Raw genomic sequence first — 27,432 nt, 5'->3', positions numbered from 1 at the left:
CTGCCTCCTGCAGCCTTGATCAAAGCCTCATCCTGGGTTCATATGTTCACCATGAAAAAGTGTTGTCTCACCTGTCTCCAGCAGTGATGCTGGTACGTTTGGATGGGAAAGGTGGGCTCTGGTCTGGTAGAGCCTAGTTGCCTAGACATGAATGCTAAGGGCGTATTTTTATAGAGCAGTGGCAGAGCTGTTTAGGGGTTGTTAGTGTCTGCAGCTGTTACAAACTCAATCCAAATGAAAAGGAAATCACCCTCAGATTTCTAGATGTTTTGCAGTACACTGGGCTGATTTTTGTGGCTTTGCAACATCCCTCGCTGGAGTTTCTGCTCTGAGAGGTTTTAAAGTCAAGCCAAGGGGAGTTTGGACTTTTAAAGTATTACCTACCGTTATGCCTTCTGATTCCTTCAAATTCAAAACGTATTTCAAGGGGCATGTGCCGTCTTAGATAGCTAGTAGAGGAAAGGCTGGAATGAGTCTCCTCTCGCAGGATGAGGCTCCACAGGGCATGGAGGTGCTGAGTTTTTTTTACCTAAGAAATGTACGTTTCTTCTAGAGTTATGTGCATGATGAGAGAACAACATGATTTGGGGATAGTAGCATTTTGTGAACCCATCTTCTGTATGCTGCAAATCAGAGCCAGTTGGGCGATAAAAGGGGCTACAGTTCTGCTTTGGAGAAGGCACTGTGTCTCCAAGCGGTACACAGCAGCGCTGCGTGGCTGGAGGTCCCGTGGCGTGGTACAGCTGCAGTTACTCAGGCAGATCGTGCTCCTTTCCCCATCACTGCCCTTGCCTCTCTACTCCTCAGTGTCCTGTTCTACCCCCTTCTTTGGTTTTGGTTTGCTGGTTTTTTTGTTTGTTGGTTTTGTTTGTTTGTTTGTTTGTTTTTTACTTTATCTTACTCTATTTTACTTTTTTATTTTATTTTTGGGTTTTGCTTCTTCCAACGTACCCATCTCCCTCATTTTTTTGTTTGTTTTTGTTTAATTCCCGTCATTCCTTTAGACCACCAACCTGGCTCCCACCTCCTCCAGTGCCACTATTTCCTTAGCCAACCCCGAGGTCTCCATACTAAATTACCAATCTGCACTCTACCAGCCCTCAGCGGCGTCCATGGCTGCGGTGGCCCAGCGGAGCATGCCCCTGCAGACAGGAACAGCGCAGATCTGTGCCCGGCCCGACCCCTTCCAGCAAGCTCTCATCGTCTGCCCACCGGGCTTCCAAGGTAAGTAACGGCCTCACCAGGTCTTGGCCAGTTGCTGCTCCCTCCCCACTGCTGTTTCAGCGAGCTCCTGTTGGAAACAAGCTTCTTTAGTGCAGATCGTATGGTAGGAAAAATGCTGGCCTAGTAAATCAGTGCAATGAGATTGCTGCAGATGGAAACGTTTGCAACAACAGAGGATCTTGCAGGCACCTCCAACATCATGAGTTGGAGGTGGCTGCTCTAAAACAATGGGGCAGGCACTGGGAAGGGCTTGGGGGAGAATATGTGATAGTTTTCATCCTTTGCCCTGAACAGAGTGTGAGGCTCATCTACGTCACTTTGGTAAACTTGAAAACTTTCCCCCACAACAACGATAAATCAGTACATAAGTAACGGGTTCATCACTTCTCAGTGATTCAGTTGTTAAAAGAGGAACTCAGGAGGTTAATGCAGCAGCGACTGTGGTGCTGGTGGAGATGAGAGTTTGCCCCTGTAACATACACTCATGACAATTTATCATTACCATTCCTTCAGCTCCAGCCCTGCTGCAAACAGCTCTGCCTGTGTATACCGGTGGCAGGTACCATTGTCAGACAACTTGTGTGATGATCAGATTCAGCCACTTGTCCTTCTCTTGACTCTACATGCTGTAGCAATTTGGAAAAACTAGCCAGGTGTCTGTAGGAAGTGGTCTAAATAGACCTTGGTTCAGCTGGTGCAACTTCTGCTCTTCATTTCTACAAGCCTGTCTGTGGATCAGTCTCTAGACACTTGTTAAATGTTCTGCAAGATTATCAAAGCTCTTTTGAACTAGGAGAGTTTAGCTAGACCTCTTCTACATAGTTAAAATGCATCTCAAGGGTTTGACTTCAGAAATGTATTGCTAGAATATGTAAGCTAACGTCTTCCACTTGCTGTCTTGAGAAAGCTCTAAAGCAGAGGAGGTAGCATAGGCTGTGCCACATGCTAAGGTGGTCAAGAGGGAAGTTTCCTCCAGCTCAGTTAGGCTAACGCGTGGCGGAGTCAGCAACGGTTGGAGTTTGGGGTGCACTAGATTATGCAGTCAAATCAGAGCCTTTTTAATATGAGTCCTGAGAAGCTGTGCAAGAGAAAATCACCTATTCCGATCAAGGCTGAGTGAGTGCGCAATTCTGGATTCCCATCCCGCTGTCCCACTTGGGTCACAAGAGAGCATTCTCACATACCAATGGTTTTTGGCTGGAAAGGACCATTTTCTGTTGTCAAACCAGAAAACATGGGGGAAGAGAAGCCATTCCCTCTCTTCCTTTTCTCCCTGTGCACATTGTATTGAGATGTTTCCCACAGATTTGAGGTACCCTAAAAATAGAAACTCAGTTAATCCCTTAATATCTTTGTAAATATCTTTGCTCTACCCTTACGCGTATGTCATGTTTATCAACATTTGATGGGCATCTTTGGGCTGGGGTGAAATAGGTGAGGCTCTGAGAACCTGATTTTTTTTGAGGGACTGAGCACTGCAAGTCCACATTCAAGCGGACATCAGCAAACGCCCTTCGGCACCTCTGAAAACCAGACCCCTGTTCTTAGCAGTGTTGTTGATGGCTAATGCTGTACCTTTTGTATTGGTGGAACAGGGTTACAAGCTTCCCCTTCGAAGCATGCTGGGTATTCAGTTCGGATGGAGAACGCCGTTCCCATTGTCACTCAGGCTCCTGGGGCCCAGCCTCTTCAGATCCAGCCAGGACTCCTCGCACAGGTAAGTAGCTCTGAACACACCGAGCTTGGTGGGTATTTTTTGTATTGTTTAGCTCTTGGAGGCTCATGAGAGTAGCTTTCTCTGAGAGTCTTCTACGGTGCAGCTCAGAGACTTGGGCAGCCATATAACGGTCTCCAGCTTTCTCCAAAATGTCCAAACCTCCCCCAGTTCATTGTTCAGCTCAAAGACAATGTTGCAAAAGTCTCTGGCAAGACCTTCTTTCCTTCTGCTTCTCCACTGGAATCAGTGGGAAGCTTCAGGGGAAGCTGTGTCAGGCCTCTGCTGAGGAGGAACCAGTAATAACCTTCCTGCATCCTCCTGAACTCGCGGTTTCAGTGGTAGTTTGTGGCCAGGGGTTGTGCTAGGGAGTTGCACGCTGCTGATAAATATCTTTTGTGCTTTAAGTTTGCGCCCTTCTGTATTATGAGCTGCCCTCTGCTCTTAAGTTGTGAGGGAGATGTAGGGGGCAGAGGCAAGGGCCCCACAGCCCAGCAGCTCTCCTTGGCAGCAGCGCTTACTGGCACAATTGTCCAAAATGCACTCACAGGAAAAGCATGGTTCCTCCCAGAAAAGCCCCGAACGGGAATGGGTACCACCAATCACATGCACATCCTCAAGGGGAACTCCGGCTCCTCAAGAAGGAGGAGAAGTTCATTCCTGCTTACGCTGGCTTCAGTGAATCTGCCCCTACTGGTTTTCAGCTGATGCCATGGTATCTCTGCCAGTATCAGGCATGTTGCTGGCAGGAAAAAAAAAAAAGGCACCTAGTATAGTTAGTTTTAAGTTGTACAGACTGGAAAAGGTGACCTACAAGTCAAAAATGCATGCCTCTGACTCAGGATTGGTTAATCTGTCCCTTAATTAATGCCAGTGCCTTCATACCTAATCAGGTACCAGCAGACTTCAGGGTTTATGCCCGTGCGTTGCATTGCTGGGGTAAGACTGTTGGTGCAGTTGCCTTTCTTTGCCAGCTGCCAACCACACTTGTCTGGTGAAGACGGATCAAAACACAACTTGCAGCCTGTGTGACTTCCATTAGCTAACGTGCCCTGCCCCTTCCCGATAGCGGAATCTTTGTTAGAGGGCCATCTGAAACATCAAACCTACTACCTCTCTTGTAGCCTGTCTTAACAACCTGTGTGGCCACCTCTCTTGTTTGGTAGGAAGGGAGAGCCTGACAGGCAGGGGGAATAAAAACAATGGCAAAGCAAGAAGCAGTCTGTGCCGGCACCGTTGCAGGCACCTAGTGCTTGTGCAAGAAGCCAGCCAAGGCAGTGGGTGAAGGAGGTGACAGAGCTTTGCAAGTCCCCGCCATTCTGCCAGGCCTCCCGAGGTGTGCTGTTACGTGGGGCCTGAAGGAGTGAGGGTCGGGTCTGAAGCATCCCAAAGGCGGCAGTATCCTGAGAGATCTTGGTACCTCCAGCTCCATTCTTCTCGAGGTGGTCTTGTTGGGTTCACCACGCGGTCAGTGGGAGGGAGGGAGTGTTCAGGAGGAGCTTTATTACCAATTTCTGTGCTGCCCCTGCTACATGAACTCCCATTTCACGGGCTGTCCCTCTCATACTTTCTACTGACGTTTTATTCACTGTCACTTCCACAAGAGAATTTCAGCTGTTTCTGAGAAATACTCCTCGCTTGCATAGATTTTTAATTTCTGATTTAATAAAAGAGAGGCAGTCTGCCTGTTGATATATCTGTCTGTCTCACGCAACGAGAAATGCTAGCTGCCGCTCTGATGGCAAGGCGCTCTGATTGATGCCGGTGGCATCTGGTGTCCGCGGGCCTCGCTCGGTTCGGGCTGAGCAGCTGGTCTGATAAACAAATCTGTACCCAATTCCAGTTTCCTGAGTGGAAAAACACAGCTTCTTTGTAATGCATTGTAGTCACATCTGATCTCTGAGCGGCTGCGTGTGTCTCTCTCAGCAGAGAGCTATTCCTCTCATGCACAGCTGCTTATCTAAAGCTCTTCAGACCGGACCGCACGATTGCTGCAGCTACTAGAGGGACTGTTCCCAGCAGAGAGCGTAGCACCTCCGGAGCCCACTTCTGTCTTTCCACCTGTCTTATTGCATTGTGCCTCATCAGGGGGACCTGTCTTGTTCCCCTGATGCGGCACAATGCCGCTCCTTGTGCTCCCAACACTGTGGAGTAGCCATGGGCTTTCTCCCCTGCCCAGCACACGGTGCAGGTCACTGTGCTTGCCCGCATCAGGGTGGCCGTGGCTGGCAAAGCCTTACTGCACCCCAGTGCAGCCGGTGTCCAGCTCTCCCTGCGCATTTTGTATGAGAACAGCAGTCCCCGAGGAGGGACAGGGGAAGGAGCTCCAGGAGCTGGAGGGACCCAGGGCAGAGGCAGTGATGGATTTGGAGCATCATCTCTGGCACCTGTGTGTCCACAGCCTGTGGCGTGAAGCTAGACAGAGCAAGCAGCCTGCAAGATGCAGAGCCAGTGGTGAAAGTAACTTATTTGTAACTTCCCTGCGTCTATTTTCACCCTCTCAAGCAAGTGTGGTTCACGTACTGTATGCACAGAGACCAGTCAAAGGAGACTGATCCTGTCTTTACAAATAGCTCTCTGCAGCTTCAGATCTCGAAAGAGACAAAGCTGTACAGTTTTCTGGCAGGCTTCCATAACGTGACCCAGAACTGTCCCCTGTCCTTGAATAATGCCCCAAATTCTTGATTTTTCTCTCCTTTTAACGCCTTCCCAGCACCACTTCTTCCCACGGAGGTCCTGCCCACCGGCTTTCAGAACAAACATGCTTACTCCATTAGTCATCCTTGCTGTACATCTGAAGCGGGAGCTCTGTCCCACTGGGGGACCCACCACCTCCCGAGCGCAGGGGCCGGTGCCGTGCTGCGCCGCAGTGGCACAATTTCGCAGTAATGCAATAACTGAGACCAGGCTGTGGCTGCCGGCACAAGCCTCCCGCGTGTAAGCACAGCACACTCTGCTAGTGCATCAGCCTAGACAAGTCTTATCTGCAGATTAAATGATTCAGTGGTCCTTACCTAATAAGTGAGGAATTTGTGCCTGGACCCTGATAGTGCATCTAAATTTATGCACTGCAGTCGGGAAGGGAGCTTAGATTTGTTCAGTTCTCTTCCTGAAAAGGGAGGAAGCAGTTCGCTCTGCAAGTAAATCCAGGTAGTCCCCTGGGACTGACTGCAACAGTAGTTTAGTCTCCTCTTTTAAATCAAAGCTGGGGAAAAAAGTGAAAAAAAGAAAAGGAAAAAAAAAAAAAGCTTTTTTGCTCCCTGATCTTTTTGTGTCTTTGCCTCCTCCTCCTACCTCCTCCAAGCAGCACCAGTCCGTGGTTGTGGCTCCTTAGATGAAGAGCTTTCAGGAGCCCTGTGACTGTCCATCCTTTGCAGATGGTGCCGAGAGGCCTCATCGTAGCAGCCTTTTCATCTAACTCAGCAACAGGGAAAATTACAAGACAGTCAAACTTTGGAGCAGAAGTGGGAAAAGGGGGAGGGGGGCGTTGAGGAGTGGTGTGATGTGGTGGTTGTTTTTTTTTACTGGGGGATAGGAGGGGAATATAGGAATAGTTAACAGGATTCTTGTGAAGGATGGTGATGGGGACAAATGCATGTCTGGAAGAAGCCTCTCCTCTGAAATTTAGCCTGCTTAGAGCTGTGAGATAACACAACATGGGTCCAATATAGGGGTGCTGTTTGGGACTAAGGACAGCCGTAGCCAGTACCCTGGCATTCCCCAGCCCAGGCTGTGAGAAGCTGCCAGAGCTACCTTCAGGCAGCACATAGCAAAAAAAGTTTCCCAAGTCAAAAAACCAATCATCTGACTCGCAGTGTGGAGTCACAGGAGCAGGACGACCTGAGTCATGCCTGTGGCAGCGCAGCTGGAGGGATGGTTGCATAGCAAAACGATGGCTCAACTCACAGGGCAGAGATTTCCACCCCTGCAAGCGTGGGGGCCCACTCAGAAACAGCTGGAGAGCACACGGAGAGGAGAGGCACGTGATGTGTAGCTATGCATGGCTCCACTCTGCTTTGGCCGGGGGGCTCCTGGTCAGCTGGAAGCAGGTGACTGGGCTCTTTGGCCTGTGTAGCAAGATGTTCTTCCTGAGGAGCACTCAGTGACCGACACGCACTCCTTTTTGGTATGCCCAAATTCCTCTTTTTTTAACTCCTCACTGAAGTCTTGCAGCCCCCTTTTCTCTTTCCTGATCCTTGAAAAGTTGGTTCTTCTTTAAGTTCCTTTAGGTTCCTGAAGTCTTTTAGGTCCTGTTGGGGTGGGAAGGGAACTTTGCTGTAGGAGGGGGAAAATAACAATGGCACCATAGAGCCCAACTGATCTGGAGAGTCAAACTTGACAGGTGCTAAAGAGTTTGATGTTTGGGTTGAAACGCCGATCAGTTTCGATCCCTCCCGTTCCCAGTTTAACCTGAAACACAGTTGCTGCTTTGGATCGCAGGGTTTTTTTTCTCCCCTCCTTTGCACTCTCTATATTGATAACTTTTACTGCTTTTACTGTGGTTTCCTAAAAGTATTTGTCATCTATGACTGAAAAGTGGTAAGAGCTAGGTAGTATGACCGTGATCGTTATTAGGAGCCCCCCAGCTGAGCATGGACCACCACCACACTCGGTGTAGGATGCCTCTTGTTAAGAAATGGTTTTCCTCTGTCCCACAGCAAGCATGGCCCAGTGGCACTCAGCAGATCCTGCTCCCTCCTGCCTGGCAGCAGCTGACCGGGGTGGCCACCCACACTTCTGTCCAGCATGCCACCGTCATCCCGGAGTCCATGGCGGGCACCCAACCACTGGCAGACTGGAGGTAAACTGGAGGCGCTGGCAGGCTCCCTGAAGTACCCATCGATGCTGGAGGAGGCGTGAGAAGAGCTGGGGTGGGAGGGATGGGGTCTTGCAAGGCTGCAGACTGGAAGTATAAGGGTAGGAGGCTGCAGCCTACAGCCATCCTGTCTGGGAGCTATGGGCAGCTTCTCCATTCCCGGTCCTTGAAGCGGAGTGCCGTGCCCACGCTGCTCCCTTTGGTCAATTCCCTGAGGGAAACGCTCCTTCCTGGGGGGACTGGGAGCCCAACGGGCCCCAGAGGAGGGTGCCTTGGTGAAGGTGGTGGGAGCCCATGGAAGCGCCTGCCGAGGAGCCGCCGGTTGCATTTTAAACGTGTGCCTGTCTCCCCCCTTTGCAGAAACACCCACGCTCACGGCAGCCATTATAACCCCATCATGCAGCAGCCCGCGCTGTTAGCTAGCCATGTGACTCTCCCCGCAGCCCAGCCCGTCAACGTGGGTGTTGCCCATGTCATGCGACAGCCGCCCGCCGCCACCACCTCCTCCAGGAAGAGTAAGCAGCACCAGTCGGCGCCCCGGTGAGTGTGCCCGGCTCCCGGCGATGGCCTCGGTTGTGGCATCGGGGAGGTGGGTGGTTCTGAACGCAGTCCCTGCAGTGCAGGTGTGCTGACGAGGGCGGTCGTCTCTGACATCTCTGGGGCAAGAATCAGTTTGTTCTGTGGCCCACAAGTGATAAGATCACGTTTTTTGTGAGCTACCTTTTGTAAGAGGTAGCCAGGCGCATTTTATACCCAGTGAGCGTCATTTTGTGGGGGAGTCAATGGCTGGAGGGGATGCAGGGTGGGAGACACAGTCCCTGTTCAGCTCGTTATGCCCTTCTGATTACCTGAGGCCTTGTAGTCACCGTAATTAGAAATGTAACTGTATTCTCAGGTCAGCGTGGCGCAGTGCCCAGTTGCCACGCCTTTTCTTCCCACATCATCTCGAAGAAGCGCTCCTGAGTGCAGCGCCTGCATTTCCCCAGGGTGGCGCACCTCCCGGGGGCTGCATCTTCAGGAGCACCTGCCTCGTGTGCATGCAACATCTGCCCTTTCAAAAGCAATGGAATGATGACCTGCCACCTTCTGCGCTTTAATGCCATGCGGAGTGGAGGACTGGGGTGGCTTTAGGCCATCTTCAAGCTCTCTAGCCCCTAACGTGGGGTTTTGGCCCCTGTCTTCAACAGTACACACCAGCAACAGATACCCACGCTGGCCTATTATTATGGCAGCTCAAAACAGAGAGCACTTTATAAGGGTATCTATCTCATACAGGGTGTCCCTAGACACCTAAATCTGTCAACTCTCAGTAGGACCATTTGACTCTGGGAGGAGGAGACTGGGTTTTGGTTCGTGCTATGCTGTGTGGCACAACTCAAACGGCAGGGTTATTGCAGCGCCTGTCGCAGGCCTGGGATCTTGCCTAGAGGACAAGGCTGTTTAAGATGTATGTGCAGCTGCTCTGGGGAAAGTCCTCTGGGCTGCGAAACTAGCACATTTCTTTAAAAAAAACCAAACCAAAACAAAACAGTGCAGGGGAGAGAACCAAAATGGGTCACCACTTGTGCAGTGGCAAAAACAGAGGAGCTTGTGGTTTTCCTGGGTGACTGGACTGGGGCCAGAGGAGCTCTGAGTTCACAACCAATTTGACTCTAGTTAAGAGGCCACTATTTAAATCCTTCCCATTTATCTGCTCTCTAGTGTTGCGTTTACTTTGGGTGGGCTCCAGCTGTCTTAGTCCATTCGTAATGTAGAGCAGAGGCAGCTCCGTCCCCAGCAAGCCAGCAAAAGAGAGAGGCTTTTGCAACCAGTGTGCCCGCGCAGGGCCTCCCCTCTCCCTTCCCTCTCCAGGGGCAGGGTGGCAGTATCCAGGAGGAATTGGACACTTTCGGAGCAACGGGGTTTCTACAGCTTCATTAATTGTGATGCTGTTGTAGCCAAATGAGGAACGTGCTCCTCTGGAGAGGAGGGTACTCCGTGCCGCTCATTGGTATTCAAAAAGCACTGCAAATGCTACTGTGCAGCCATTTGTTATGCAAAAGAGCCTGTGTAAGTTGATATAGCGTGATACGTCCATAATGACTTCCTTTTGATGGATGCCACCTATTCCTTTTGTTAGCTTCTGGGCCAAGCTGAACATGCAGCCGCCGAGGCCTCACTGTAGAACAAAACCAGAACTTTGTTTGTTTCCTTTCGGAACCTGCGAATGTTCTGCAATAGGCAGAAGAAATACAAGTTTAAAAAAACAAAGGGAAGAAAGAAAAGGTGGGAAATGAGTGAAATGGGCTTAGCCAGTGTGCTTTGGTAAATATTCCCATCTGCAGACCTGTGGTGCACTGTTTGGTGGACAGGTTCTGTGTTTGTATCCCAGATCCAAGTGGGCCCTTTCCAACTGTCAGGCCCGCAAGCTGAAGTAGGAAGACTGGGGAAAAAAAAAACAGGACTTGGGAATGTTTTTCTACTGCATAATAAAAAGGTTGTTCTTTTCTTTCTGATTTATATATGCTGTATCTGCTGCCTCACGTGGGAATGAAATGAAACAGTATCTGTCCTCCCATCTGCGTGCTCCCATCCATGGGACTCCACTGTCCTAGAGGATGAAGCGTTGGGAAGGAAATGTTCATTGAAAAGATTCTTAAACAGAAAATTAACTTTTCAGCTAAGAAAAGCAGTTTTCCTGATAAATGATTGTTGTTTTCCACAACAAGTTCTAATTTTACCTTTAGCTTTTTCTGGACAAAAAATATCTGGTCACGATGCATCCATGCAGGATACAGGAGAAAGAGATTATCATTTGGATTCTTCCTTCTTCTGTGACAGCCATACTGTGCCTGCCTGTGTTTTGTATGTCTGGGCTGTGTGACTAGCCTCTGCTTCCCAGCGCAAACTCCTGGGAGGCAGCATTGCTCATTTGGAAATTTCTGGGGAAAACAAAATTGAATTTTTTTACTAGGAGAAACTACTTTTCAGCCAATTATATGAATAATTCATGTGAGGCACTCTGTCCTTTGAAGAGGTGACTATGCCAATTTTGCAGTTTTCCTAGACTCCATAAATCAGTGCCACTGAATCAGAGACCAGGAATCAAAAGCCACGGTGACGGGCAACTTGAGCAAACTGAGTTTTAACCAACTAACAAGCTTTCCCGTTTCCAGAAATGCATCCACCTATGAAGTTTCATCCTCTCAATCCATCAGCTCGCCTCAGCGGTCGAAACGAGTGAAGGAAAACACGCCTCCCCGCTGTGCCATGGTGCACAACAGCCCTGCCTGCAGCACCTCCGTCACCTGCGGCTGGGGCGATGTGGCGACCAGCACCACGCGGGAGCGGCAGCGGCAGACGATAATCATTCCCGACACCCCTAGCCCCGCAGTGAGTGTCATCACTATCAGCAGCGACACAGATGAAGAGGAGGAGCAGAAACATGCACCCACCAGGTGAGCAGCGGCTCTCTGCACTTCTCTGTGTGCAGGAGGGAGAAGCAGGGGCGGAGAAGTACTGGAGCATCCCAGGAGTTGCTGTAGGGTCCCAGGAGCTACAGCTGGGTCTCAGCACCTGGGTCGTCTTTCATTTGAGAGGAAAGATGATGGGGAGGGTAAAATACTAGCTAGTGACTCCGTAGACTTAGGTGACGCTACCTACCATGCTATACATTTTCTGTGTGACCTTGGAGAAGTGTAGTAGTCTCCCTGTGCCGTAGTCTTTCATCTGTTAGAGGAAATAATAGTTTTGTCTATCTCTCAGGACTGTTGAAAGGAAACTGTAGAGATCCTGTAGTGATGAGCCTCTTTAAGTCAGATAGCTGTTTATAACAATGACAAAAAGAAGGGCTTGGAAGGAAGGTAGCTTAAAATTCCCTTTTCTCTTTCTGAGTGATCTAGGCATCTGTAAAGAGCATTAAATGACACCTTCCATATGTGCTATTTTCCAAAAAAAGGTCCTGAAAACCAGTCAGTGGTTGTTTCATAAACACTCAATAATGGTAAATACATTGCAGGAGGTTTGCTCAGTACTGATTGTGTTGCCAACACATCCCCGAACTATTGTCTTAAGTGGCAGAAACTGATGGCTTTTCGACTGACGCTGCAGAGGCAGAGATGAGGCTGTAAAGACCGTGGTGACCGAGTTTGCTCCTCAGACAATTAACTCACCTGAGTGAACAGTGCGGCCCAGGACCGCTGCCACTGCTGATCATCTACTGTGGATGAAAGAGAACTTAATTTTCCAGGACTGGCTTTTCAGCACCTTTCATCACATGCAAGCAGTATAGGTTTCCCATCTGATGCCAGTCACAAGACATCACTCTGCTTTATAAGTTGTAGAGAAGTAGCCTTGCAGACAGCTGAATAATTATACCATCTTTATGTTGGTAATTGAGCTAGGAATTTTTTAACTTTATCCCTCCCGTATTGTCGAGAGTGAATTAGTTTTTTTATTTATTTAGGACATGCTCTATGGCAGATTTTCCTTTAATCAGTGGAGATATCTGTCTGTATCTCTGCATCTCTGCACTGCGGTGATAAGTAGAGCACCACAAATGTGCACAGAGCAGATGAGATGCATTTGGCCTCAAGGAGCTAAAAATCTGCAAAGAGGAGCCACACGGTTCAGGCACCAAGGGCTGCAATTTCAGCCTGCCTCCTGCCAGTCGCTCCCCATTCCCCTTCTCCCTACCAGCGAACTCCACCGGGCAGCGGGAGCTCAGTGCCTCTCACGTTCAGGCTTGCCATGAATGCAATGGTTATCGTGGGGAATTGATCCCAGGGCAGCGTAAAATATTTCGCTTTTTAAAAATAAAAAAAATTGCTACAGTATTCCTTAGTGTGACAGGGAGAAGAAAGCATCTTTCCAGACAGAGCTGAAGGTCAGGGTGGAAGTCAGGTGGACTATAAATAAGGAGTTCCCGCTTCCAGGGCTCTTCTGGGGAAGGAAGGGCAAGATAAAAGAGATGCTAAAAACTAAGGGTGTGAGGTTGGGCAGCACGAAGAGGACAGGTATCTCAAGGGCCATAGGAGCTGTGTGCAAGCATGTTTACCCATGCTGTTGATCCCAGGCTTTGGGAAATTATATGCAAATACTTATACTTACCGCCTGGATATCATCTTGGGTCCAGAGCTGGGTGGAGAGAAGAGCTGGGATCCTACAGCCACTTCAGCTAATTGTTGTCTCCTCTGCTTCAACTTTGCTGCCATCTGACCAGTTTCTTCACTTGGCATCTCTCCAGGGGGACAGACAGAACAAAGTTCTGGAAAATACCTGGAAATCAAGTTGGGAATTTGGGGTATTTAAATATTCAGGCAAGGTCTGCCGAGGGGCTAGGAAAGTAGTCCCAGGAGCCAGACTTACATAAACAAACTGGCTTTGATATGAGTAGAGCATATTCAGGACACGTTCCTGCCTGGGATCAGATCCCTGGCTACTTTTTGTATCCATATGGCATATCTATGCAGAGTGCCAGGGCGACAGCATTCCTGGAAGGCCAAAGCTTAAGAACTAGATTTAATTTCTGAGCCATGTAGAGACATTTTGCACGGACACAGGCTGTTCTCAGGCACCTTTTGGAATTCCAGAGTGAGTTAAATTGCCGGTGCGGATGTAACCAGAGCAAGTGGAGAATTAGGAGCAGACACACAGATGGAAAACAGCACGTCCAGAATGAGAATTTTTGGTTAAAGTCTCCAGGAGAGTGAAATCAACTCGTTCAGTGCTTTTCAACCTGGGCGTGTCTAAGACCAGATTCTCAGCTGGAGTAACAACGTAGCTTCCAGTCAAGGAAATTGAATCAGCATTTAATGCCAATGAACTTTCCCCCTGCCAAAGTTGAGGTCTTTCTCACTGAAAGCGCATCACATTTGGGAAAGTACCTCCAAATTTTCTTACTGGTCTATTTTTTTTCCTCCAAGAAAAATGGGAGGGACAGTGAAGTATGTGCTTTAGTATAATCGGTGCCCAAAGGTTCAAGATCTGAGTCAAAAATGAAACCGTGCAAAGAATGTGTTGTCTCACCCATATTTATGCAAATATTACTCTATTGGGCAAGAGCTGTGGTGTGGGGGTGAAAAATAAGGAATGACTTGCAACATGCTGTTGGTCACATCCTAACAATATTCGCTTCTTCTAGATTAGAATACAAAGTCATATGGCACTTGACAGATCCAAGTTAATTGCCTGATCCCATCTTATTGATAGCAGTGGTATCTTTGCATTAACTTTACTCACGTTGGATCAACTCCTGAATTTGAGACAGCACTTCCTTCTCTTATTTCCTGTGGGGTTAGAAATGTCTTTTTGACCCCTGAGACTAAAAATGTTTATTTTATTGATTGCTCAGCAAAGAGAGATTAGAGCTACCTGTGGCTGTGAGAAGTGGTAGATCCTTCGAGGATGTAGGAGTTCGTAAGTCTCAGTTTAAGAAGGACTGGTAATGCTGATAAATTATGATATTGCTGATGCGGTAACGGAGCCCTACAGCTGGGATTTACTCCGACAGAAAAGCCTCTCTGTAATATCAGAGCAGCAGAGAGTGTTTTTCTTGTACAGGGGATGCAAATTTTTTATTGGTGAAAGAAAAATCTGAAGAATTCGGTGTGATATGGGCAGAATTTTCCTTTTCCTAATGAAAAGCACAGATGTTCGAGTAGGATGTTTATGAAATAGCAGCTGACCAGGCAGGCAGGCCAGCACGATCCTCCTTTGCTCGCATGTGTTTTGCACTGTTGATGAGTGTAGCTTGGTGTAATCTTTTTAAAATCAATAGTCATCTGAAAATGTTGGGCTCCTGTTGGGTAAAGGTGCTGGGGAGCTGGTGCGAGGTGGGCTCTGGAGGATCTGCTGGATGGAGCCTTGTCAAAGGGGGCCATCTGCTGGGCCCCGGCCCCCGCGCCTGGGGCGAAATCACGGAGGAGGGACCTCAGGTACAGTTCGGCAGGGGCAGTCCTCAAGAGAAACGGTCAGAGATTTTCAGGGGGCAAATTCCTGATTTAAAAAGTCAGTTTGGCAAAACTAAGGCTTTTTGCAGGCTACATTGAGATTTTTCTAGTAATATCTCCAACACAGGGAAATCTGGACAAGCTTCAAAACTACAAGAAGTTTTAACTTTTATTTATAGGGGAGAAAGTGTTAGGGGATTAGCTAATTAAGGGGAAGACTTCTCTTTTCTGATTTAATGGAGGAGGGTTTTTTTCTTTCAAAATGTAAGGAAATAATAGCAAAAAAATTGAAATGTTCAAAATAAAGAGGGAACATTTTTACTGAATGAAATTGTTTTTACCTGGTAAAAACACGTGCCCACAAGGTTTTGCATGTGACATTTTGTCCTGTAGAACTGCAGAAAAAAAAATTTGCATATAAAAAGCATTACATGAATGGGAAACAATTTTGTGACCCTGGTTATTTGTCATCAGTGAATTTCTAGACTTCTCAGTTGAGCCTCCTTTACAAAGAGACTTTATAGGCCAGAGAGTTATTTACTGTTGTGCTGTAAGAGAATATCCTGACTGTTACTTATTCTGGAAAGAAGAATTTAGGTCTCAACATGACCTGTAAAGCACTGAAGAGAGTGAAAACAGATCATAGACTTGATATTTTTCTTACAAATTTATTCCTCTTAAGTTTCTCTACTTGCTCTAGCGAGAAAGTCAAGGAGACAGACAGACAGCCCAACAGTGCAACTGCAGTTGCAGTAATCAGGGCACCCGTTCAGCAAGTAGCAAGTAGTAGGGGTTAAGTACTCCCCAGTACGCAACTTCACATGGTGCAGTGGTTTAAATGTAAATCCTCCCTTGATTAAATGTTTCTGAAGCTTAGAAGCAGAGAAAAATAAAGTAACAACCTAAAGGCAGAGCAGAGAGGCGCAACTGCACCCTGAGATGGCTGAATTGTGATGGGAGGGAGGAAGGGCACACGCGGTCCTGCGTGAGGGACATGCCGGGCTGTGCTGGTGATGCAACAAGGGCTATTTCCACGTCCTGCCAAGGGCCACGTCGCAGGAGGAAGGAGTGGAAGGAAAGGCAGTGGAGGTGGCCATTGTGATGTGCCTAGATGACTTCCCATCCAAGCAATAAGTGCAGAAGCCAAGGAAAACCTGACTCTTTTCTTGAAACAATATCATAATGGCCTTGAGGTGGGTGGTTTTGAGGGTGCTTCCACCCCAAAGAGGCAGGAGAGCCCCTCATTCTTCCCCACTCGTGTCATAAGTGGGAAAGCTTGGCTTTCCATGGGATCCTCACAGTAATCGCTGTCTTTGTAGGCAAGGAAGACTGACCACAGCTGTCATGTGGACGTACTGAGGAACTGCCTCATTGGCCATCTTCACTGGCACAAAATTCTTGCAGGGTTGGGGTGTTTTTTTGCTTTTTCTTAAAATAGTAAACTGTACGGTGAAGTCTCTGTGTGAGTCTCACCTTTATAACTGAGCGTGAGCTGATGCAAGTTGTTCGCCGTATTCCCATTGTAGTGCAGTGGTGGTGGAGTCTACTTCAGAGGTCTTTCATTCCCCTTACGCACAGAAATCGCTGGCAGGCGAAAACCAGGTGTTTTTGCCAACTTGCTGATGTGCATGTGTGAGGGTCAAAATACCATTTGTAATTCTCCTTTGACATCTGGCCTATTGTGGCTATGTTATGCTGTGCAGAGTAATGAACTGACTCTGCATAGCAATACGTTGACTAACCACAGTCATCTCGTAAAAAGATTGCTGCCTTCTATCTCCAGAAGACACACCGACACGCAGCTAGTACTTAAAACAACAGAGATAGACAGTAGCTCTCTGATCAAACCTTCAGCAGCAGAACCTTTACAACCTGCTAAGCAATTCAGTATATATGACTTAAATAGCTCCAGCACGTGCTGTATGGCCCTAATAAAATGGCCTCAGTGTAGTACTCGGGAAATATTTTTTACCATCACATATTCACAAAGAAGGTGAGAGCAGATTAACAGGTCGGGATGGAGGCTGAGCTGAAGAGAGAGGGGCATGTTCTCAACCCTGAGCTATGCATGGCATACGATTTCAACGTGAAGAGAGCGATTGCAGTTGTAGTGGGAGTTTTTGTTGGCTGACTCTATCCTTTCCTAGAATAGGTGGATTATTCCGAAGCAGCAAACTGAAAAGGTTGCGTGTTATTAAGTTTGGAGAGACCTGGAACAGAATTTTTGTGATGTGATGTAAAGCTAACGTGCCATGGTATACATGCACACCAGTTCAAAGGCACAGTTGTGGGATGGGTGCCTTCTTCCCCCAAACTAGAAGGCCACCTTGGTGACCTTGAGAGCTGAAAGCCTCTGTTGCTGTAGTGTCAGCCACACTGAAAGGTTTGTATCTCTTTGGGTGAACCAAACGCTGAAAAATTGCCCCTGCTTGACTCCATTTACTTTTTCTGGGATTCTGGGGTATTCAGGGTATTCTGGTATATTCTGAGGTATTCAGGGAAAAAAGATCCTGCTCCTGCAATGCTATCACATACTGAGCTTTTGGGCTGGGCCTTCAGCAAGTAGAAATCATCTCAAGTTGCACTATTACAAGAGCTGCTGTCCCTGTCCTTGTCCTTGGCTATTTAGAGGGTTCCGATGTTGTTGTTAAGACCTAATTCAGAATCTTCTTTTCCTTAATTTCCGTTCACTTTTCATTCTCAACATCTGCCTTCGGCACCTTTCCATTGACAGTATCTGAGATGCCCACCTTAGTTTCTTGCCCTGTGCCTGTGCACAGACTATCTTCTCTTTCCTCCATTGGACTTTTCCTGGAGATCTTTCCTTGCTGTGGGGAATAGAGACCCACGTCTGTCTCTCCGCTGTGCGCTCGCCAGCGTGGTATATGTTAGAGGGCTGTCTCCGAGAGCTGCTTCTGCATGTTCGAAGGCACGGTCGTGCTCTGTGTCTGCACGTTGGACAGACATGAATTGTTTCAAGTTTGAGAACAAGCCCTTCAGGACCAGGTGGGAATGGGCTACCACTCATAAACTAATAATAAACTTACAAAGCAATGTATATTTTTCCAACTGCTGTTCTGAAAGGGAGGATGCAGCTCCAGCCGGTAAGGGTTAAAAAGCCTTCCTGGCTTATTGCTTTTCAGTCTGCGTAGATGCCACTTTGGTAATCTTCCCCCCTTCCTTCTCTGGAGAATTAAAATACACCTGCCCACATAATGCAGGCAGGCACACAAGCTGACCAGGAACACATGCCGACTCTCAACACTACTAAATCACGTAAGCTGCTGCTACTGTGCTTGCGGGAGGGAAAGCAATTACCAGGCTCGGAATCAGCTTAGTAGGAAGGGGGCAAGACTTTCAATACTATTTTTCTGTGTAAGCACAAACATCCCCAAAAGCTGTGGCTGAGTTATGGGAATACAGTAAGCTTGCTGAGTAGGCAAGTGCTGTGTCAACAGGTAAAAGCTCTCAGTCCCGATAGTTTGTGAGCAGGGAAGGCGCTACATCGGCCTGGGCCTCACACAGACGACTCCTGCGTTACTGCGAGGTGGGGAGAGCAGCTGAGTCCTCAGAGGGAGCTGGAAGGGCAGTTGCTGGCTAGCAAGAAGGCTTTGAGAAGGGAGAGCGCTCGCTCTTCTGGGTTGAATTTTCAAAAGCCCCCATTTTGGCTCAACGTGTATCCCTAAGCCTGTGAATCAGGTGATTTTCAGCGTGAGTTGGGCGTTTCATACTTTTGAAATTCCCACCCTTAGTCTCCCGGGCAGGCTGTGGCACAGCAGGTGCCAAGCGCTGGGCGTGTGGATAGTCCCGACTGCCTGCTCTGACATTAACCGCAGTCGTTACCTTTCCTAAAGACAAAAATCCAGCTGCTTTCGATGCGGCTCCTCGTGCGCTTGAAATGATGCAACGTGATGAATCGAGAGGCTAATCACTTGGGCCGCAATCCCGCAAATATTTACCCATGTGCTTTAGCTCTGTTACTGGAATAGTCCATCTGACTGCGGTGGATGACACATTCTAGTATTGCTGAGCACTTGTGTAAGGCCTGGCAGGACCGTAACTCTGGTCCTTTTCAGTTTCCCATCCATGGGATGAGTTTAATATCCTGCTGCAGTCCCTTTCTCTGGAAAGATTTGGGTTTTGGGTCACTTATTTGTTTAACCAAACAGATCTGCTTGATTTTCTTATTGTAACCAAGGAGCTATAATATTGGAAGGGGACTTCTCATGGTCCCTGCTTTGACAAGCCCTCAATCAAATTGCTGAAAAATATGCCCATTCTAAAACAATAAATAGCACAGATTACACAGAAAAATACCTTCCCAGTTCTACTGCTCAGCCTTCCCATGTCAAGTGTCAGCCGAGAGCAAGTATTTCCAGTTCAGCAGTTCAGCCACTCATGTAAGGAAGGGACTGTAAAAGAATAGCTAGACCTTATCAGTTGTCAGAAAACTCTTTAGTGACTTGATTTTTCTTTATAAAATGTAATAACTGTCAGAGGTAGAGAATATATATCTCTTCCCAACTGGCAGCCAAGGGTAGCTGCAAAGGGCAAGCAGTTTGGGTACTCATAAATGTGTGATTACAGGCATTTCTACTGAAGGAGAGGGGAATATTGATGCAATATTCGTCATTTTTATTAGCTTAATATTCTTCTTTCTTAGCACCATATCCAAACTGCTACATCTTTCTTCACATACAGTGGTTGTCCATCTAAGATAGGCTGTTGCTCTTTCCATTTCTAATCCAACGCTCTCCAGCTCCTTGCAGAAAGCTGGAATACGAGGGTTCGCTGTGGTACACCTTCCCTGTCGAAAAGATACCTGTCCCCGCAAGGATTGCTTTCAGCTTCCAGGTTGCTATGCAATTGCTTCCCCTCCTGCTCTGTCATCTGCCCTGTTTCAAGTGTCAGTGCTTTAGGATATCAGGAACCTCTCAAGACATATTTTTCACTGTGCGTAGAACAACATGGTCCTATGTCCTCTTCGGGGCACGCCAGGATCCTGTGATGATAGCCCAGAGAAAGTCTGTGTGACGGTAACTTGTTTGTGACTGCAGCACCCCAAGGCGTTCTTGATGGGAGAGGAGATGGCTTTTCAGTTACAAGTCTTGGGAGCGAGGTGGTGAGTTGCAGCTTGTGAACGCTGGCGGAGGGGCTTTAGGACAGACAAGTTGAAGGGAACCCACCAGTGCTCCTGTGGACCAGTGCACTGTGAAAAATAAATGCGGCAAACAATGTCCTTGGAAGGAAACTGTTCTCAGGATCTGCTCCAGCTTTCCCTGGGTAAGAAGCGATGCTGAGACTAGGGAACAAAGGGCTCCATCCCAGATTAAGACGGCATTAATCAGCTGTTTCCTGGGCTGCACCAGCCAGAGTGAACAGAGAGGAGGGAAAGGGTTCTCTCTCTTTTTAAAGTGCACGCTCAAGAAGTTAAGAGATGGATTCCTTTTTCTCCATGGTATTTCTGTTCCTGTTGGGGCTGTTTCCACCATTAAGCCTAATTACTTAGCTTTTTATGTGCTATCCATTTCTTTTCATCATTTTAAAAACTTCAGTTGCCATAACAACATAATGCAATCAGTGAAACATAGCAGCTATTTTCTGTAGTCAAGGTCTGTGCACTGTCAAGGATGTGAGCCATTTAAGCAAATCTTCACCATCCCCCTTCCTCCCTCCTCTTTCTCGCTCTCTCTTTTTCTCCCTAAACAAGCTCATAACAGGAAGGAGAAACCATCAGGAATAATTAGACACAATAGCAGAGCAAATCCCAATCGTACTCATGCAGTCTACTCTAATGAACTTCTAGCACTAATCTTGGAAGTGTTGATGTTCCTTTTTAATCACTTTTTTGATGTCATAGATGGATTAGCTGCAGCAGGACCTTGATAATGCACGCTAGAGTCAGGAGACCCAGTGCTTATTCAGAGAAAGAAAAGAAAACCAAAAGCTTTGCATACTTTGCTCATTTTTTTCTTCATTCGTTCCTCAGTTTCAAATGCTTATTGAGAATATATGCCTATTGTACCATATTAGTAAATAGAACGGAGTGTATTTTGTAGATTCATGGGATTTAATCATGAAAAGTCGTAGCATCTATTATTAAATCATTGCTGGAAGGCTGGGAGAAACCGCCGCGTTTTTGTGTGGGTGGTGAGACTTGCAACAAAGCATAGTATAACTGCTGGGCTGCTACTGCACACATATATAAAAAGCAGTCTGAAAATAAATCTGGCAGTCTGGTTCAGTGCTATTCTAGGCAGTGTGAATATAAGATCCATCCACAATGTCTTACTCACTCCTTGACCTCCATGAAGGTTTTCCTGGAATAGCAGCGAGTGAGTTTTGAAGCCTGGGATTTGGCTTAAGCAGCCCCTCTCTGGCAGAGGACTGAAGAGTTTGCTTTGCCTTTACGGAGCTCGTCTGCTGCAGGCAGAGTTTTCTGGTGGCTTCTGAGTCGACCGTTGCCCATTCACTCTTTCCACTTGTGTGCTTCTGTTTCAGCACCTTGTCCAAGCAAAGGAAGAACGTCATCAGCTGTGTCACCGTGCATGACTCCCCCTACTCCGATTCCTCCAGCAACAACAGCCCGTACGCCGTGCAGCATCGCGCAGGGCAGAATAACGGGAACACCTACGACACCAAAGGGGTTCCAGAGACTCACTGCAGTGGGAACCCCCGAACGATCATCGTGCCACCACTGAAAACCCAGGCCAGTGAGGTGTTGGTAGAGTGCGATAGCCTGGCACCAGGTAAATTGCACCTCTTCCGTCAAGAAAATTAGTAAGAAATAAATGATTTATCTTGGAAGAATCTCATTGTTCGGTTTCATTTTGTTTGTTTGTTTGTTTTGTTTTCCAAAGAAACCGTGCTCCTGCCCTTCTCTCAAGTGACACATCTGTTCTTGGGAGCCATATTGCATTATTTATGTGCCCTGGTACAGTCAGGAGTCATGGGGGCAACTGTCGTTCCCAGTTACTTCTGTGCAAACCCAAGAACAGAATGCAGCCTTTAGCTCAACATTTGACATGAAAGGCTCCCAAATGCAAGTGTGAACCTTTGCTGCCTTGCTTTTCCATAGGTTTACTTTAAAACGGGTAAGAGATTGAAAACACATGTGCATTTTCATCCAAACTTGTTGACGTTTCTGGGAAGAACATTCCCCCAGGATCTTCATTATGGACTGATGAGGTTTGCTCACCCAGAGCCTCCGCGATGCTAGGTAGTACGATGTGTTGAAAAGGGGCTTATGGTGGAAGTCTGGCCCAAAGCAATTGGCTTGGAGCTACTTGGCAGTCCTTTCTTTTGACGCACTGCTGGTGAACACAAAGGCTCAGAGGGTGAGCTCCCCACTAGCTCCTTCTTCCTCCCTTCCTACTCACCGCGAGGTCAGCCAAGCCAGGCCTTTTTTGTGCTGTGCACACTATACTTCCCTTCCTCTCCTTGGGATTTGTACCTGCATCGTACAGTTCTGCTGGCAGAACAGTTTCTCACACTTCTGAAGGATCTATAAAGCCTTCTCCGGGCCCGGTTTGGGTCCAGATATCGGGTCTGCTTGTCTGCCTCTAGAATAACAGGCTGGTCGTGTATACGAAGCACTGCTGAGGTATTCTGTTAATTAAGAGAAGCCATGTTCTTATCCTGCTTCTGTTGTATGTCTCCTCCCAAAAGCCACTCAGGAGGAGATTCAGTGAGGAAAAGGTAGGGTGAGCAATTAAAGAATGTGATGTAAGCTACAAATGTGTTTCCTTTCCTGGCACAGTCACCACCAGTCACCACTCATCCTCCTACAAGTCCAAGTCCTCCAGCACCGTGACCTCCACCAGCGGTCACTCTTCAGGGAGCTCGTCTGGAGCCGTTGCCTATAGGCAGCAGCGACCAGGAGCACATTTCCAGCAGCAGCAGCCTCTTAATCTAAGTCAGGTAAGTCAACCGAGACAAATTTTGGTGGTGCGTCATCCAGCTGTAACCTACCGCTCCTCCAGCATGGGCTGTCCTGTTCTGACCTAATGATAGTTGGGCCCCATGTCAAGTTTGGTCAACTTGTGTTTCAACTTCACTGCATTCTTTGATGTTCCAGCTCGGGCAGTGGAGGTAGTGCAGATCCCGCCCCCGAGTGGGCTGGCAGTACTCTTAATCGTGTGTTTTGAAGACAGACGATCTAACTGTAAGTGGGAATAATGCGAGAGAGAAGGCGCAGTGGCTCAGGCACAAAGAAGTAACGCAGGACCTTGTTGTAAGGACTGAATTCTCCTCAGCTAGAGGTAACCAAGGGGAGAGTATCTTCCAAGTGAAGGGAGTGCATCAGCCTGGCTGCAGGACTGGGAGAGAAGTCCCCATCAGATGTGACAAGGCAAAGCAGAGCCTCTCTGCATATACATGACCTCATGTAATGAGTTTGATCCATCCCATGATAAACCTGGGCTGAGATCTGGGCAAATCCCGTTGCCTGGCAGCATGCAGTTCTCAAGATGTTTCATAGTCTGTGATCAAAACACCCGGGGCTCACCAGGAGCTTCAGTAAATAACACCCTCTTCACGTACTGCACCTGGGGCCTCGCTCTACCCTGAGGTGAGGTAATGGGAGTAGGGAAGTTACAGCACAGTTACCAACATTTCAAGAGGAAAAAGCCTGGAGAGTTCAGAGGACAGCGCTGGTTTGCATCCAGATCGGGATATAAGCAGAACTGTTTGGTTTTTTAAAAAAAAAAAAAAATAAAAAGAATGTCCCCTCCCCCTCAAAATGCAGTGGAAATTTAAAAATTTAAGCAAACTTGAAATAAAAGTGAGTGAAAATGGAGGAAGTGGGCGAGGTGCTGTTTCCAAAAGTGGGGGAGGCGTGTGGCTGCCGCATTTTAGACCACAATGACAGCGCAGGGACTGCTTACAAAGAGGATGAGAAGGCTTGGAAGACTAGAAGGAAATAACGTGGAGCATTGCCCTTCTTGCCTTCTAATTCCTACTTTATTGGCTATGTAATACTGTGACTACAAATGACCGGGAAAACTCGTTGACATTATTGTACAATGCCAAAAAAAACTTAGAAAAATCCCTGAAAAACTACATTGCTCCTGCCCCACTGCAAGAAATTGCCTGTACTCAAGTAACTATAGGTGATTACATGAGGGTACCAGGCACCAACAGGATCTGATCAAGCCAAGGGTTTTATCTTTTAAAAATAAAGTAGTTATTTTACTAACCGAGGAAATGATAACCGCAAAGACCCTAACTGAGCAAAAATAAATTGCCTGTTCCAGGCGTAGTTGGGCAAGTCCATTCCCCTGAGCTATCAGCACACCACATTTTGTCAGCAGAGAATTCACTAGCAAAAGCCGTGCGTTTGTTGTGTGAGCGGCTGGACTCGTGGAAGATGTTCTTAGGAGCCGGGCGTCCAAGGTTGGGTCTTCGTGGTAGCTGTGCCAGCAGGTCGTGGCTCAAAGTGGGGGACTCTGTTGTCCTTTGGGGGGCCATTTTGGTGAATGTGTGAAAACGCAGGGTCTTCCTGGGCTTGGGAGGGACCCTTTGCCGTCACCTGTTTCCAAGGGAGGACTGTGGTGATGCTGAGGGTGCCAGGAGGAGCGCAAGGGACTTTTCTGAGGCCGTCCTGGTGTCGTAGGGAGGCTCCCAGGCGCCACTCAGGAGGTAAAGAGCCGTCTCTTGTCTTGTAACCGCTTATCACTGTTGCTGTCTTTATCCAGGCCCAGCAGCACATCACGACCGATCGCACAGGGAGTCACCGGAGACAGCAAGCCTACATCACTCCAACGATAGCTCAGGCCCCGTACTCTTTCCCGCACAATAGTCCCAGCCATGGTACAGTTCATCCTCACTTGGCCGCGGCTGCCGCTGCTCACCTGCCCACCCAGCCCCACCTCTACACATACACCGCCCCTGCCGCCCTGGGCTCCACGGGCACCGTCGCGCACCTGGTGGCCTCCCAAGGGTCGGCGCGGCACGCCGTGCAGCACACCACCTACCCCGCCAGCATCGTCCACCAGGTCCCTGTCAGCATGGGCCCGCGGGTTCTGCCCTCACCCACCATCCACCCGAGTCAGTACCAGGCTCAGTTTGCCCACCAGACCTATATCAGTGCTTCTCCAGCCTCCACAGTCTACACTGGATACCCACTGAGCCCCACCAAGGTCAACCAGTACCCTTACATCTAAACACTGGAATAAGGAGCGAGAGACGCACCCGTCCCGGGGGAGTGAGGCGGCCGCTTTTGTACTGAAGAACATGGCAAACTAACAATGCAATGGGGAGGCTCGCGCGAAACTTGAACGAAGGAGACTTTAAGGAAGAAATGAGAAGGAGGAAAGAAGGGGGAGAACCAATTCTACACTTTTTATTTAAAAAAAAAAAAAAAAGAAAATGGAAAAAAAGAACAGAAAAAAAAAATAAAACAAAACCACAAAAACCAACCATTCTGCACCAAACTAGAGAGAGAGAGAGAAGCAGAAGGACCCTCCAGCGGGTCCTGTCTTTTGGAGAACTTCACCAATAGACTTTTAAAGGTTATTTTCATCCAATAGTGAGCTACATTTAGAAATTTGTTGTCCAGAACACCTAAAATGAAATCCATTAGGTTTTTAATCCAGTAGGTATATGGATTAGGGATTTATCCAGCATTTCAAAGGGTTTATGCCCCATCTTTGCAGTGGTGTCCGTATCCCAAAGCATACATGAGGTTTGGGTTTTTTTTTCTGGAAATAGAAAGTGGGTAAGGGAGGCTGAGGGAGGAGGAGAAAATGTTGTCCCAGTGCTCTAAATTCGGATCTAGCCCTGCTACGCTTAAACACAGGCGGGCAAAACAGGCCGCGCCGCACTGGTCGAGAGGAGAAGCAATGGGGATGTTTTTCCCTTTCCTTGAACACACTGGATAAATCCCTGAGAAATGCTATTCCTAAACGAGATCTCTAATAATGTATGTTGGATTTCAGTTGCGTTTCATTTTATTTTATTCGTAAATTTTCCTTTTCAATCCCTAGCCGTTTTAGTATAGGAGGAAACATTTTAGCTGCCCCACTTCCCCCCAGCCCCGGTAGAATGTAGCACTATACAGGTCATACGCCCTTTTTACTATTTTGTGTTGAACTTCAACGATACCAATAGACTATTCCTCAATGTGATTGCACAAAGAAAAGTGATATAACATAGGCATGTAACAAATGTGATTGTCCGGGTATGTGCGTGCGTGTGTGTGCGTGTGCGTGCGTGCGTGTGCGTGCAGATGCTGCCTTCTCTCTGTGGTGTGTTCCTCGGCACAGCCATTACAACTGTCACAGTCTTAGTTTTACATCATTCCCTCGTAGTGCCTTACCGAACTACAGACGCGGTTTAAGGGTTTACTTCCACTGGTACTCCTAGGAACTGACTGAGGCTAGTCGGAATTTACTCTCACCTCTTTTTCTTTTTTTTTTCTTTTTTTTTGGGGGGGGTTGTTACTGCAGATCTTCTTCTTCTGCTGGTGGTGTTGGTTCGTTGTTTTTTTTACCACGTCGTCAATCTTAGCTCACTTGGCGAGGCGTTGGGGAGGCTCGTCGGGGTTGGAGGTGTGGATAGCTGGGTGTTTTGTCGAGCACTGGATGGGCTGGAAGCAACCAGGTCGGTTGTGAGACCCGGGGTGTCTCCCAGAGGGTTGGGGGATTCGTCTGTGGACTGGTCTGTTTCTATCCTGTTGAAGTAGCAGGTTTCTTCCCCAGAAACTGAATTCTCATTCTGCTGTTTGCCGACGTTCTCGGTGGAGTGGGAGGGCAGCGTCCTCCCAAGTTGTCGGTCGGGTTGTCCCGGTTGTGTGTCTGAAATGGGAACAAAACTTTAGCCCATGAAAGGGGGAAACACTAGTTGTTGCCGACATCTCTCACTACGTCTGTCGATGGGAGGAGGGACGGGAAAGGGCTGGAGTCCCAAAGGAAGCACGAGAAAATCCAGTTGAGAGAGCCAAACTCAGGTTTCTTAAGTGAAAAGAGTATTGTAATACATCGGGCCTTACCCACTCTAACATAGCTGTGACCGTGTGCGCCTTCCCTCCTCCCTTCTCACCCGCCCCCTGAAAGATTGCCTGCAGCGGCAGAGTGACCCCCGAACTGGAGAGCACAGTGATCCTGTGGGCCCTCCATGCTGAGGAACACTACGTGGTCGTCTTGTTTTCCAACAGGTTTCTAAAGAGATCCTCTTCCACAGTTGAGTGTGGTTCGGAGGGGAGTTTTGCTGTTAACGGCAGTGTACCAATATTTGGAAGTGTCTCTGGGGTACCCATGTCTGTGGATGGCCTGGGGAGGAAGGAGAGAAGAGAGTTTGATAGAATGTTTCCGTGTTTCCGTGAAAGCTGAAGTCTACGTGGCTGCTCGGTTCCGCTCTACGTTTCCCTGTAACTAGAGCAGGGAGTATTCAGGTATTTCACAAGATGCTGGAAAATAGCAGGTCCGTCGGCGGGGTGGCGAGGGATGGGTTCCCTGGGTGGCAGTGAGGAAGGAGGCTCTCTCAGGCGGGAAAAGTTGACAGAAAGACAAGGAAAAATACATTGTTGGGTGGTAAGTGCTTGGCTGGCCTGGAAGAAGGTGGGATCCCGTTATGCATAGACAGTTCAACGAGGCTGTTGTCTTCTGGCAAACCACCAAATAACCTCCCTGGTTGCCAGCTCTGGTTCCTGGGCTCTCCTCACACAGTTTTCTTCTCCTGCCTGTCCTTCATTCCAGCTCAATACACTGTAGATGAGGATGCGGTCTCCCAGCAGCCTATGCACCTTACCC

General features: G+C 48.0%; 1 protein-coding gene across 3 annotated transcripts in view; it reads left to right on the top strand.

Annotated features, from left to right (window-relative positions):
* HIPK2 (homeodomain interacting protein kinase 2) overlaps positions 1-25,088 on the top strand; it is a 132,424-nt gene extending 107,336 nt beyond the window's left edge. For 2 of the 3 annotated variants that reach the window (XM_054190005.1, XM_054189986.1), the window contains 8 exons: positions 1,005-1,224; positions 2,820-2,941; positions 7,597-7,739; positions 8,115-8,294; positions 10,910-11,191; positions 21,185-21,432; positions 22,443-22,603; positions 24,379-25,088. In XM_054190005.1, coding sequence (XP_054045980.1) covers positions 1,005-1,224; positions 2,820-2,941; positions 7,597-7,739; positions 8,115-8,294; positions 10,910-11,191; positions 21,185-21,432; positions 22,443-22,603; positions 24,379-24,846 — 1,824 coding nt within the window. In that variant the 3' untranslated portion in view covers positions 24,847-25,088. The remainder of the gene's footprint in view (positions 1-1,004; positions 1,225-2,819; positions 2,942-7,596; positions 7,740-8,114; positions 8,295-10,909; positions 11,192-21,184; positions 21,433-22,442; positions 22,604-24,378) is intronic. The other variant, XM_054189996.1, reaches the window with a different exon arrangement.
* The last annotated feature ends 2,344 nt before the right edge of the window (positions 25,089-27,432 follow it).

The sequence above is a fragment of the Rissa tridactyla genome, chromosome 1 (assembly GCF_028500815.1).
Source record: "Rissa tridactyla isolate bRisTri1 chromosome 1, bRisTri1.patW.cur.20221130, whole genome shotgun sequence".
NCBI lineage: Eukaryota > Metazoa > Chordata > Aves > Charadriiformes > Laridae > Rissa > Rissa tridactyla.
Note: the sequence above shows the minus strand (reverse complement) of the source record. Positions and strands in the feature narration are given on the sequence as shown.